The sequence below is a fragment of the Dermacentor andersoni genome, chromosome 1, assembly GCF_023375885.2.
Source record: "Dermacentor andersoni chromosome 1, qqDerAnde1_hic_scaffold, whole genome shotgun sequence".
Taxonomy (NCBI): domain Eukaryota; kingdom Metazoa; phylum Arthropoda; class Arachnida; order Ixodida; family Ixodidae; genus Dermacentor; species Dermacentor andersoni.
The window spans coordinates 244,057,317-244,071,600 of record NC_092814.1 but is presented as its reverse complement, the minus strand read 5'-3'; the positions used below and the strand labels follow the sequence as shown (position 1 = coordinate 244,071,600).

Here is a 14,284-nt window from a genome sequence, read left to right as displayed (position 1 = left end):
AGGTGCCAAGGGGAGGAACTGCAGTCAAACACAGCTGCAGATTAGGTGGTGCGATAAGAAATTTGGCAGGCATAAGATGGAACTGGCTGGCACAACACAGGTGTAGTTGGGAGATCAGTGGGAGGGGCCTTCGAACTGAAGTGGACATAAAATAGGCTGACAGTAATACTGACAAGTGGGCACATATTTCTGTCCCATTCCTGGCAAATTTTAAGGGTTTCACAGGTTGTTTCCGTGACACTTATCAGTTGCTGTTGATATCTACAACAGATACTTTATCAAGACGTGTGGTGAACACACTTGGGGCAACGTATGTTCACAGTGCGGCAACAGCTTTCCAGCTGATGAAAATGAGCAAAACGCAATACCACAGTATACCTATAGAGTACTGGTACTATCACTCAACATTACAGCGCCAAAACCTCATAGATAAAATAACACAAATTGTTTTAATGTGGCTGCTTGAATATGGTACACATTAAAACAAAGAGTAAATCATGAAGTGCTCACTGGCAATTTATTTTCAAGTTAAAATTATATGTCAAAATCCCAAAGCAACACAGGGGCTAAGGAAACATGGCTCCAGATTAGTGCTGACCACTTCGTGATTTTTAAGCGAACCCGCAACCTCATAGTAAGCAGAATGCTATTGCCGCTGAGATAGCGGCAATAGCATTAGCAGAATAGCAAATAGACAAAAAAAATTAAATTATGGGGTTTTACGTGCCAAAACCACTTTCTGATTATGAGGCACGCCGTAGTGGAGGACTCCGGAAATTTTGACCACCTGGGGTTCTTTAACGTGCACCTAAAGCAAATAGACAGCGGAATAGCAAATAGCATTCGGGTTTACTTAAGTTAACTACACAGACTGAAATCCACACCATACACTCCGTACAAGAAGACCTGAATTTGACAGCACAAGGCAACAGCATGCAAGTGACAGCCACAAAAACGATGCATTGCAAATAAGCAAATCTAATGCCAAAAGCATCACACTAATAGATCAGGCAAGGTAACTCAAAAGGAATTATGAGGTTTTACATGCCAAAACTACGATCTGATTATGAGGCACGCCATAGTGGGGGACTCGGGAAATTTGGACCACCTAAGGTTCTTTAACGCGCACCTAAGTACCACGGGTATTTCGCATTTCGCCCCCATTCAAAGTAGCTCCACTACCTTAATAGTTCCATTTTGCTCGTGAAACAGCGTGCACAACGCCACATCGCCAAGTAACCTTAAGATTCTTGCCACACGCGCGCTTTAATACGGAATATGAATTACCTAACTTGGTTTTGTTGTTCCCGTGAACGTGGCCGGCGATTTGATAGTCGAACAACAACGTTTCCTCGGGCAACAGAGTTCCCTCCTTCATGGTTAGCAAACTTAGAAAAAAAAAAAAAACACGCAACAATTATTATCAGGCACTACGGACGTGGCGCTGTAGCTTAGGGATATGTAGTATATCAAAGGTAGCCCTACGCAGAACAGATCCTACAAACGCTCTACAGCTGCAGTCCTGCAGAGACTACAGATCACCACGGCGAACGAAATAGAAAGTGCAGCCACAGAACACCTATATAAACTAAGCAGCGTGCAGCACCAGTCAAAGCTTTGAGCTGGCCAAATGACCAACCAGACAACTCCCCGCGTTCATATGTACCCTACAGCGTGCATCTACTGACACCTGCCAGTGAGCACCGGTGCCATAACCAAACCAGGGACCAAACATAAAAACCAGTAAAAATGGATCGTTAATATTTGTCGATGCCTTATAAAAATGACACTAAACGTTAAACTTTAAAAAAACATTGTTATTATTTGTGTGTGTGTCTGCTGAAACTAATTGAAACCTATAACACACGCTGTATTTCGAAACTATGGTGTATCGTAATAGTCATAAATATTCTATATCGGTGCAAAACCTCGCCTGTGGTACTAGTACCTGTACGTGTGTTAAGTCGTAATTAATGAACAAAACCTGACAAGACAGCACGCAATAACGAAGGCTCACTTTGATGAAACGGTGAAATCTAGCCAGTGCCCTGAAGTGGAGCCTGTTTCACTAGTTCGTGTCGGTTGCGCCCTGAGAACGACAGAGGCAACCGTGGAGGCAACAGTGGTTGCGATTGCAGCAGTTCGGTTGGTGTTCGTATGTCCCGTAGCGGTGTTGTCGTATCGTGGTATATCAAAACTAGTGGCCGGTTAATTAACTGAGGACGCGTGAACAAGTATTCGTCGAAATTGTCGCTACAATGGGAGTCCCAAAGCTCTCAAGTGGAACTGCTTACCTTTTTCTCTGGCTCTTCGTTGTTCGTAGCGTGCAAGGTAAACTAACGCGTGCGGTTCATGTTACAGGCCAAAACTTTAAACGTTGAGTCTTTTGAAGGGTCCTGGTCTGAAGTTGTGCCCTTTTGGGAATGTCTGTATTAATGGTTCCGTTGTTTGTGTGAATTCTGTGCCCTGGTGCTCTGCAGTGGATTTCGGTTTGCATTTCACTTGCAAGTGCTTATTGAGCATTGTGTGCCTGCATGTTTTTGTCTAAACAGATGTCAATTTGGCTGTTCTCGAAGTCGCACCACATCTGGCGTTTTTTCTGATGTGTTGACGCAATATCTTTTGCGAAGTTGAGTAATGTTGTGGAAGCTACGATGATGATTACTTTGAAATGCAAGCAAATACATAGCACCAGACCTCTTAAAGCGTTATGACATTTCCGGTCATCTATAACGTAATTAGAAACTGAATTTTTTTTCTTTTTCTTGCAAGTATTGCCTTTCTTTTTCAGTACATGTCTATGCTTGTGCTTAGGCAGGCGAAAATCACTTGAGCAGCGTGCTTTCCCTAACATTATATGTAGAGGACTGGATTTCTCGGCATATATTTTTTTGAAATTCTGCGCTTATCAGCATCTGTTTATTTACAGTAGCACTTTTTCGACATTTTCGTCCCTTTATTAGAAACTGCTCACATGTATTTGTATTGCAAAGGAAACAGTAAAACTAGAAAGCGTTATTGTCATAAAGGCACTGCAAAAAAGCATGAGGGCGTAGAAGGGGCAGGCAGGTAGGCAGGTCTGTATATGCCGTATAGCAGACATTTGGGCTGGGCAAATGGGGCATCTATTTCAAAAACACCGTGACATAGGCCCATGAAAAAAGATGGGGCCCCTGCAAATTCCTGAAATCTTACTCTATCCAAAATTGCTACTCGGTTTGTGCCTCTTGAAATAGGCTCCCTGGTTGTGTCTTGACCCTGTTTGTGTCCAGAAGTTGGTATGTACTGATCATGGCTCCTGCTTGATAAGCATCGGCACCATTAGCAAATCCCCTTCGCTTTTTCTACATCCAGACTGACAAGTATACACAAGAAGTGCGGGAAGGAATGCACATGCACCAAGTTCCCTTATCAAATTGCCTTTGTCAGAACGCGGTTGGTGACCGTTCTGACCTGCTCGACCAGAAACCACATTCTTACCCCTACACGCGGGCAAGCACATGTCCCGGTCAAGCATGAGTAAGGGGGCTTAAGTACAAGCACGCAATCCACTTGGAAGCATCTGATCCATTGTGTGAACCCAAATGGCAAGCATGATGAATTCCTAAAATTGGAATCAACAGGTAGTTTTTGACATTCATCAGTAAAAACCAAAAACTCCAATCCCTAATTATATGGTGCATACGTAAACATGACTCACTTTGAGAAAATGTTGTAGCAAAACTTTCAAGCACCTGGGTTCTCTTTGATTTACTGTGCTAGTGTGTCAAGGACATGTAGGGTTAGGACTTGTGTGTTTGTGTAGAATGCACTTGGCTGTTAGTATGGAACGTCAACCATCTTTCTGCAGCTGCAAAGAGCGCTGTGAGCTTGGTTTCAAACAAACGGTGTCATAAATAATTCCACTGGTTGTAGCAGGCAAATAACTGACATGGTGTTTTCAGATTGAAAACTATTTGGAAGTGCAGGCAAATTGGATGGCTGACTGCCTTCACTCTATAATTGACTTCATTAGGTAGCTCAGTGGAGTAACAGCGTATAGAGGACAGGACAAACGAAAATAATGGACAAAGTGCTCACTGTCAGCTCAATTTTATTGAGCACAAGGCAATATATAAAGGCACAAGAAGGAGGTGGAAAAGATAAGCATGTAAAATACAAAGCGTAAAAAGCAAGAATAGGACCAACAATCGTACATGTGAAAGAAGCACAACTCCTTGGACAGTAGTGAGTGACAGCATGCTCACACATGTGTCGCCTTTCCTGTCAATGCGAAAAGCCTCGTATGTTTCACATACACACTTATTCCGATAATACCTTGAAGGGAAGCTGAAAAACTTTAAAAACAAAAACTGAGCTTTCAGTGAATTATTAGTTTTTCACTCCCTGAGTACAAAAATCATAGTTTAACAATGCACAAGTCACTGCAAGTTGCATTACTTTGTCAAAAAACTAGCAGCAGTGTCTGTGGGAGACACCGCAGGTTGGTTAACAGGCTCTTAGGACGAAGACAATTGCGAGGTCATCGTGGGTATCAGCGACGAGCGTGATTTGAATAGAGTGCTCACGTGACCCTTGTGTTGACATCCTCGCACCAAGTTTTCTTCCCCTATGCTAGGTGCACATGGGGCGGAGCTTTGGCGAAAATTTTGCTGTGCACATAATCAAGAAAATAACTTCAGGAGTTGAATTACATTGTGACAGCCTTCCAAAAAGCCCCTTCAGTGTCCCTTTCATATTCTGCTCTGATTGAACAATGCCTTACAACTGCATAAGGAGCTATGTGCTGCAAGCTGGCAGCCGACACTCTACTTAAATTGGCATGTTCTGTCAAGCAGTCATTGACACACCAGCTGGTTTGGCAAATGTAGTAATGGCCACATGAAAGAGGGATTGTCTACACTACGTTGTGGCAGCATTAAAAAAAGTTTCTAGTGTTTTTTCACACTTCTCTCTGTTAACTTTGCAGGACATACTGGAGAACAGCTTGTTCTTTGCCAAAAAAAAATTCCCTGATGATTATGATACGATACTCCCCTAATGAGAAATTTGAGCACAGCTCTACGTGTTTTCATTTTGCATGTAAATATTTTGTATTATGATTGTATACATACACGGTTTATATTCGGAAGAGAATGCTGCGAGTAGCGTAGCTGATGTGGACAATCTGTCTCATGCGGCACATCGCAAATGGAGTGGTGTGTTGCGCGACTGCCTCGCTAATCTGGCGATTGCGAGAGGCAGTGCCTGGGTGATGCGGGGGCACGATTCACAGCAGCAGCCGCAGACCTCCCTGACAATGTGCGCTATTCTGGCGCCATCTCATAGCCATCGTTGCCACACTATACTTCTCACGCTTTCGCCATACCCTCCTCCTCCGCTTTCCTCGAGTCTTTCATTTCCTGCTGCGCTCTGCGCTTGTTCTTGCATCCTTTGCTGTGCTCGTTCACTCGGTTACGCGGACACTTGCCGCAAGAATGGGCACCTAAGAGTTGCGCTCCAAAACAACTCTGATACCAACCCTCTCTGCTATGTGATGTGTGACTGTGCAAAAATGGTATGATAGTGGTGTGTGACAGCAAAGTTCTTTCTTTTGGATTGGTTTTCTCAATTTCTGGGCAGTGTACGTCTACTAAAAGACATTCAGCAACAGCATAAAGCAAATTGTCCACAAAGCCAGCCATTTGCAGCCTAAGCACCAGCGAATCCAAGCTGCTGCAAATAATGTGATGGTGAGACCATGACAAGGCAGCCCCCAAACATGATTTGGCGCGGCTTCGCTTGACTAACTTTGAATATGCTGAGCTGTAGGGTAGGCAGTCTTTAATTAGATCAGGTGCCGAACTGCCAGCACATATGGTCAATAATTGGTTGGGAACCTTTGTTTGTTAGTTGGAAATTCAGTTATTGTAATTCCTCCAAGCAAGAATACAACATGTAAATTATCTGTTTAGTACAAAGCTGAGTGTCACACTTGTTACATTCATAGCTAAAAAAAAAAATTCTTCATGCCTGAAGGCCTTCATAGTCCCTGTTGGTCGCAGGCTATTCATGGGGCATCTGTCATAGCTGGCTAAAAGTAGGTTGCCAAGAATTGGTGCTAGACATGAGCCAAATCATACTCCATCTTTTTTAATAAAAAGGTAATATGAGGCTTTTTGCACCAATAAGGAAGATGGCACGCGTGAGTTCAGTTTAACTTCTCTTCAAAGAAATTGGTTTTGCTGCTATTCAAAGAAATCATGCTTCTGTCGCGTGCATGATTGGCACCCATGTTATCAATTTTTATGTTTTGTATTATGCGTGCTTATCTCCTCCTCTCCTTCCAGCACTTTGATATATTGCTTTGTGTGCAATAGAATTTGGTTGATAGCACTTTGTCTGTTTATCCTATCCTTTGTGCTCATACTCTGTTTCGCTATAACCTGTACTAACTGGCCCAAATTAGCACTCTTTTGCTGTAGGCTGCTGCTTACAGGTGACCCTCACAGGTGATGTGCCTACTCCTGACCTGTATGGTTCCCTTAGCTTTTTCAGAATTCTGCAATACCTGCTGTGGCAGCTGGGGTTTAAAAAAGCATTTTCATAGATTACATCACCCATGTCTTACTTTAATAGTGAAGTTAAAGAATTGTCTGTCCTGAGAATAGCTTGATGGGCTAGTGTAATACTTTGCTAAATATTGTTGGGGAGCTAAAACTTTCACGCATACTGTAAAATGCTGGGAAAATGCATGTCAAATTGAAGAATAGCACTGCTAATGTTTTTGCAGACTACAAAAATGCGCAGAAATATGACACAAGTACAAGCTACCAGGGCTTCTCACAGTAGTTTTGGAAACTACAGGAAATTGAGACATAAAAAGAAAGGATGAAAACATTGCAGGTGCAAAAAACAACAAATAAGACCAGGGTAAACTATCACAATTGATCATTGTTATTACTGTTGATGCTCAGTACGCATGTCCAAAACCAATTCTGTATTTGCCGGAGTTTTTTTGCGATTAAGGTGACAAGAGGGCATGCTGGCATGTGTTCCAAACCTACTCAACATTGTGCAATGGCTTCCATTATTCCTATATTTGTATTTGAATTTATTCTGTTTACTGCTTTGTACTATAGACAAAAGGACAAAATAAATGAAGTGGACACATGTGCACAATGTGTGTCCTCTTCATTTATTTTGTCTTTGTGCAACTAGTACAGCACAGTAAACAGAACAATGTTATACCAACTAGCCTTAGTCGAAGTCTTAATTGCGCACATGTGTGTGTGTGTTTCATTTATTTTGTCCTTTGTGTGAACAGTACGGTGCAATAAACAGAACTGTGTGATACCAATTAGCCCCAGTCGAAGCCTTAATGATCTGTGAATTGTCAATTATACAAGTACTTTGAAATTTTGGAAGGCAACAACATTCACTGGGATTGGGCAGGTGGTGTAGGACCTTAGGTCAGCAAGATAAACAACTCTGAAACTCTGCAGTCAAACTCGGCTAGGTTCACCCAGACTTGCAAAAGTCAGACCCAGCTGAATTCGTTCATTTTCTGTATTGTACAAAGAATTGTGCGGGTTCAATGAGCCTAGCAGGCTCATGTACTCATACTCACTAAGGCTCATTTATATTTGCAGAATAACCCACTCACACAGACTAATGGAATCGTACATGGGTTCATGCTTACATATCAGGACTCATTTAACTCGCACATTTGCAGCTTCAAATCTCACCCACACTCAGTATCACCAGCTCATGGAAATCAGTAATCAAACAAGAGATGGCTCAGGCTGGCCTGTGAGACATCCCTTGTTCAACTACCGTTGATCACTTCAAGCCTCCCATCTTCCTGTGAACCTCTGTCTTGCCTGCAGCTCATAGTAAGGGCATTTGTTCAATTAAAAGTTGCATCTATGCATAGGGGTGTCAATTGGTGATTTCTGTTGGCTTACTGCAGGTGAAACAAACGTTTGCGAGGGTGGATTGTGTGTAAAATGGATGGTATGTGCTGTTAAGTGCCGTAAAAATTATACTGTTTTTTTTTAGCTGCACCAAATTTTAAAAAATTAGAAAGATTTAAATCATGGTAATGTTATGTTTATCATTCGAGTGTACAGATTGGCGGCCTCTAGACACAGAGTGATTGCTGCACTTATGTACGTAATAAGCGAAGTTACAGTAATTCACTTTCTAATTATCAACAATAGGTGGCTACAGCAAATGAGTACTTTGGGGTCCGTGCTCGACACTATCTATCCCAGCGATCAAATTTTGAATAGCGGATTTCATGTGGGAGCTACGCGAAAAGTTAGTTCCCCTTGGCAGGCTCCTTGAAACCGAAACTGGCTGGAAAAAGAGCGTCTGTGTCGTCGATGTCGCTGCCCCTCGCCCGCCCACCTTTCGTCATGTCTCCGAGGTCACCGCTGGTCCGGTCTGCGAGCAGCTTGCGTTATCTCTTTGCTGTCTGCGACGTTGGCCTAGCGTTTCAATGCCGGCAATCTGCCAAATTTACTTCGTCATTCCATTGGGCGCCACATGTCCACTTCCATCGACGAAATGCCGTTTCAGGGGCCCAACAGAATGACGAAGTAAATTTGGCAGCCCGCCGGCATTGAAGCCCTAGGCCAACGCCGCGGACAGCAAGGAGATGTGACGAAAGGCGGGTGGATTGAGGGGGGGGGGGGGGGGGGGGGGGGGGCAGCGACATCAACGACACAGACGCTCTTTTTCCAGCCAGTTTCGGTTTCAAGGAGCCTGCCAAGAGGAACTAATTGTTCGCGTAGCTCCCACATGAAATCTGCTATTCAAAATTTGATCGTTGGTATAGGTAGTGCTGAGTGTGAGGACGGGCCCTAAAGTACTCATTTTCTGTAGCCACCTATTGTTGATAATTAGAAAGTGAATCATCGTAACTTTGCTAATTACGTACGTAATTGCGGAAATTGCTCTGTATCTAGAGGCTACCTATCCGTACACTCAAATGTTAAACATAATGTTACCGTGACTTATATTTCTCTAATTTAAAAAATTTGGTGCAGCTAAAAAAAAAAAAAACCTGTATATTGTTTCAACATCGTGAATTATTGCGGTAAACATTATTTGCACACCAAGGTGTCTGCACAATTGACTGACAACCTGGCACCATAAATCAGCAAAAGTTAATTTAGTAGCCATAAGTTCTTTGTTTACATGTCCTCACTCAGGCTTACTGGTTTCACCACACTCTGCTTGTGAGTACAGAGTCGGATTTACTCATGATCATTGGAACTGAGTCTTGTGTGTAGTCGTGGACTCGAAAACAATTGGATTCACATATATGATCCATTCTTTATTCACACAACCTTCTGTTCACGGGGCTTGCTTAGATGCAAACTCGTGGTCTCTTCGGCCCGCTTAACTTCCTCCCACTCAGGCTCACACCAATGCGGACTCACTCAAACTCCAACCCATTCGAACTCACTTTGACACACTCAAGAGTTATACCCCTTTGGACTCGTTCAGGTGCATACTTTCACCAATTCAGACTTCACAGGAGACTTGAGTTGGAATCGACTGATGAATGAGCTTGTCGCCCTATGCTTATAGCTACACAATGCTAAAACCCCCGCCAAAAAAAAAAGAAGTAAAAGATAGACATGTGCCAAATAAAAGAGCAAATAAAAAGAATGTGTGCATTAAGCACATGCAGTTTTTCAACTGTAGGTCTCTCTTGCGGCAACAATTACATTGGTCAAGCAGGCAGGTTTTCTTATGAAAGGTTATAGGAGCACTGATATGTATGCCAGCAGCTGTGAGCTTTGGGCCATCTGGCTGATCAGTGCAATAGGTGTGGTTGTGGTCTGCTATTTGAAAGAACCTTTAAAATTGACAAATCACATGTACAAATAGACAAATTATCAATGCAGATTTGGAACATATGTGTTATGCCCTCAATCATCTTATCTGTGAAAGAAATTTCACTGAACATTAGCTGTAATGCTCATGCACAATGGTTTTTGCCAGCCTGATTCATGCTTTGTACCTTCACTGTTTTCACCCTTTCTGTTTACGTTTCAATTTTCTGCAGGTTCTACAACTGCTGTGTAAAGCTCTTTAGTTGTTAGTTCTCACATGTGGTATTCATATTTGTGTGCATTCTATGTAGTCTCTGCAAAAGCCTTAGCAGCAGAACAATTTTTCGTGCTGTCTTGAGCCTTGGCTGGACTAGTTGGCTAGGCTCGGTTTCAAGGTATGGTGAGAATTTGAAAGTTGGTATGGCAGAATTGCAATGCGAGGAGTCATGAACATGGTATTGCTTTTTAAATGTTTCTTATGGTATCAATTATAGTAGGGCTTTTCTATAAGACTCAATATCTTTGGGGGGAAAAAACATCTTAGTTTCTTGTTATTTTTATTTCGATTTTTCGCAATGTACCTTTTTTGTAATAACTATTAGTCGCTGAGCTTTTGATTTTTGCAGAAGGACAATGGTGTGCTACACAGTTGAAACTAGAACTATGTAAATATCTAAAAAGAAACATTGCAATTTTTTTTTTTTTTTTTTTACGTAGTGCAAGTGCCACTATGACATACTAAACTTCCATTAGCTTGGGGATATTCATTATAGTTCCAAAGCTGTACGAGGCAATAACTGACTTCTTCACAAAATTTAGTTTAGATACACTCAGCAGTTTTTTAGAAAAATGCACAAAAATTTCTTAAAATCGCATTATGAGAACAAATGCAAATAAAGTGTTAAACTGCTTGATTTGTTACCCGCCATGGTTGCTTAGTGGCTATGGTGTTGGGCTGCTAAGCACAAGGTCGCGGGATCGAATCCCAGCCACGGCGGCCGCATTCCAATGGGGGCAAAACGCGAAAACACCCGTGGTACTGAGATTTAGGTGCACGTTAAAGAACCCTAGGTGCTCCAAATTTCAGTCCCCCACTGCGGTGTGCCTCGTGATCAGATCGTAGTTTTAGCATGTAAAACCCCATAGTTTAATTAATATTTTTGCTTGATTTGTTAGAACATCTCAGGATTAGTCTTTTTCATGATGAACATCACTGTAGTCTTTCTGTCTCTTTCTGCAGTCCTTTGATTGCTGTTTTACTTCAACTTTCACTTTAAAGTCCCTTTTTTTTTTACCTGTGCCGAATCCATTGACAGCGTGCACATGGAAACATAAATGTCCAGGAGTGACCTATAGGTGCTTTAGCACACTTGCATTGTGGTGGTTGCCATAAAGCTTTCGTTTTTTTGTCAGTATTTGCATTCATACTACCAGCAAAAAAAAAAAAAACAGCAAAAAACATGACATTGGTCTTTCACACATGCAACATACTCTGAAAAGCTTGTGCCATCATAAACAAACAAAGGAGGAGCACACGAGAGCCGCATATACCTCCCTAATTACTGTAAGATGCACTACATGGAAAAACAGAGAAAACAGAGGGAAGTCTGGAGATGGAAATTCAAGACGATGATCAAAATGAGAACAAGGTGAAAGCAGGAGCTAACTTTTTTACAAGTGGACTTGTCTTCTTCAAGAACATAGAAAAAGAAAGTCGCAATACAAAAACGAACAAAGGCTGTCAAGCAAGTTGTTTTTGTGTAATGAAAACCTGATACGAAATCGAGACTCGTTGGGGTATGCGCACTTTTCGGTCGATGCGACAACTAAAATGAATTAAACAAGTATTTTAGAAGTCAGGCATTGTGAAGAGTTGCGTGTGTGTGTTTATACTATATGTATATATATATATATATAGCTAAGGGCATGCACTATCCAAACTGCATAAAATAAAAAATTGATAGACCAAACAGTCTCACCCCACCTTAGAAGAAAATAAAATATTTGGTTTTAAATGTCTTGAAGGCTTTATTGAAAAATATTTGAATACAGGAAAGTATATGGTAAATGTTAGTACAGAAGGAGGTCCCAGAGTTTAAACTGCCGAGGGGACCTCACCTGTGCTAAGTACAAAAAAATAATCAAATACAGACAGGCAGTGGTGTTGCAGATCAGTGAAACAGTATTAGCAAAGATAAATTAAGTAACGAGAATACATAACTTCATTAGAACATCATTAACAGAGAAATATACATAAAACATTAAGTACTAGACAGTTATACATAATGTAAAGTGTAAAAAGCAAAACACAGTTCGTTGTCAATAAAGGTCATTTGTTACTAACAGGCTGTTGACCACAAGTGAATTTTCAATCATAACTGCGATAACGGCCTAGTTGGAACAGATTCATTCTTAAAAAACTTTTTGTGTGCAGACAAACAGGGACGAAGAAAAGGAGCAACACAAGGACGAGCGCTTTCTAACAACTGGTTTTATTTTCAAAGAACCATCTGCTTAAATACCCACATATCTGCGCAATCTAGTCAACAGAGCACGTCTATAGCGCATATAACAACACTTGTGATAAAATGCCACGGAACATTGCCACCCGGTCAGCATTAAAACAGCGAGGCGCATAAAACAAGCACTTACGATGAAATTGCGTTTAAAGATATGATGACAGAAGCGAATTCTCTTTATCCAACAATGAAACAGAAGGATGGCTGATGCATTTTTTCTTTTGTTTTAAAACAGTATAGAACAGTTAAAACAGGATAAAGAACCATGAACCAAAGGCTGAAGGATTTAGCTTCCAAGGTTTCAGTGATTTCATATGTGCACGGCCTTTCACACAGACTTAAATAGGTGGCTGGGAGTTACGATGTAAAAGTGGTGTTTTCGGCAAAATACAGAATAGGTAGTGTGTGTTCTAAAGTAAAAAATAAGTTCGAAAGTAAGGATGATGCAAAGAAAGAATGTAGTGTTAAACATCCGCGTAAGAACCAATTTGTCGATAGCGCAAAGAACATTGTGTATCGGATTCCTATGACGTGTGGTGATGTGTACATAGGGCAGACTGCGAGATGTATTAACACGAGACTAAGGGAACACTTGTCTAGTTCGAAAGGTTGCCCTAGTACGCATTTGGCAATGCATTGTCAAGAACATGATTGCTCACCTTGTCTTAGTAGCACCGACATTTTGTTTAGGCACAGAAATCAAACCGCGAGAGAAATTGTGGAAGCTCACTAGATTGCAAAACAAAAGGAAAAATGCATCAGCCATCCTTCTGTTTCATTGTTGGATAAAGAGAATTCACTTCTGTCATCATATCTTTAATGCATTTTCATCGTAAGTGCTTGTTTTATGCGCCTTGCTGCCTTGCTGTGTTTATGTTGACCCGGTGGCGTTGTTCTGCGGCATTTTATCACAAGTGTTGTTATATGCACTGTAGGCGTGCTCTGTTGACTAGATCGCGCAGATCTGTAGATATTTAAGCTGATGGTTCTTCAAAAATAAAACCAGTTGTTAGAAAGCGCTTGTCCTTGTGTTGCTCCTTTTCTTCGTTCATGTTTGTTTGCGCACAAAAAGTTTTTCATAAATGAATTTTCAATGCTTTATGAAATGAGTGTTCTCAATGGACGCACTTGATGTTCATGGGCAATGAATTCCAAAACATTATTCCCGAAAAGAGCGCTGTCTGCTTGCCGTAAATTGTGCGTACTTTAGGTAATAACATATTTTGTTCCGAGAATCTTGTATTATTACGGTTGAGTAGTTGGGGGGCAGAAATATTATTAATGACAGTACCTTGATTTCGGATGCGATAAATTAAAAGACGAAGTTTTAGCTGTAACGAGTAAGTGAGGGGAAGGATTTTTAGATTTTCGTAAAATGGGAGGGCAGATGCCAGGTGAGGACTAAATGTAATCAGGCGTACTGCTTGGTTTTGTAAGTGATGAAAGCATGCCATGTGTGTTTCATACGTGTTTCCCCATGAAGTGAGGCAATATATCAGGTGACTATGTATGAATGCGTAATACAGTGACCGTAAGATGGTGCTGCTGAAAGTAATGTCGAGATTTGATTAATACATGTAAACCAAAACCAATTTTTCTAACAAGGGATATGGTATGTTTGTTAAATTTCAGATGCGAGTCAAGAACGACACCAAGAAATGTAGTCGTATCAGATGGATAGATTATGTGGTTATCTAGATTAAGACTCGGAACTAAAGAGGTTTGCTTATGATGAGTATGAAAAAATCATGAAGCATGTCTTTGTGGCATTTATTTGCAGCGCATTCTTAACACACCAAGACGCAATTTTTCTAAGGTATTTGTTTAGTTATGTTGTTAAGTTAAGGACTTTATCTCCAGAGCTTTGTTTCTTAAACAAAAGTAATTCAATTATAAATGTGTGTATAGGCATAAACATCACTTTTTTAAAACTCTTAG

General features: G+C 41.2%; 2 protein-coding genes across 3 annotated transcripts in view; one reads left to right on the top strand and one right to left on the bottom strand.

The window, feature by feature from the left end:
- The window catches only part of LOC126548014 (inositol polyphosphate multikinase-like), a 29,399-nt gene extending 27,313 nt beyond the window's left edge, over window positions 1–2,086 (bottom strand). Inside the window, exons 1-2 of one of the 2 annotated variants that reach the window (XM_055063584.2) lie at window positions 2,018–2,086; window positions 1,288–1,388 (exon numbers count right to left, since the gene is read on the bottom strand). In XM_055063584.2, the coding sequence (XP_054919559.2) occupies window positions 1,288–1,378 (91 nt within the window). In that variant the 5' untranslated portion in view covers window positions 1,379–1,388; window positions 2,018–2,086. Of the gene's footprint in view, window positions 1–1,287; window positions 1,389–1,485; window positions 1,712–2,017 lie in introns of those variants that run through there. The other variant, XM_055063583.2, reaches the window with a different exon arrangement.
- Window positions 2,087–2,251: 165 nt separating this feature from the next.
- The window catches only part of LOC126548008 (uncharacterized), a 45,063-nt gene continuing 33,030 nt past the window's right edge, over window positions 2,252–14,284 (top strand). The window contains exon 1 of the mRNA XM_050196083.3: window positions 2,252–2,331. Within this exon, the coding sequence (XP_050052040.1) occupies window positions 2,259–2,331 (73 nt within the window). The 5' untranslated portion in view covers window positions 2,252–2,258. The remainder of the gene's footprint in view (window positions 2,332–14,284) is intronic.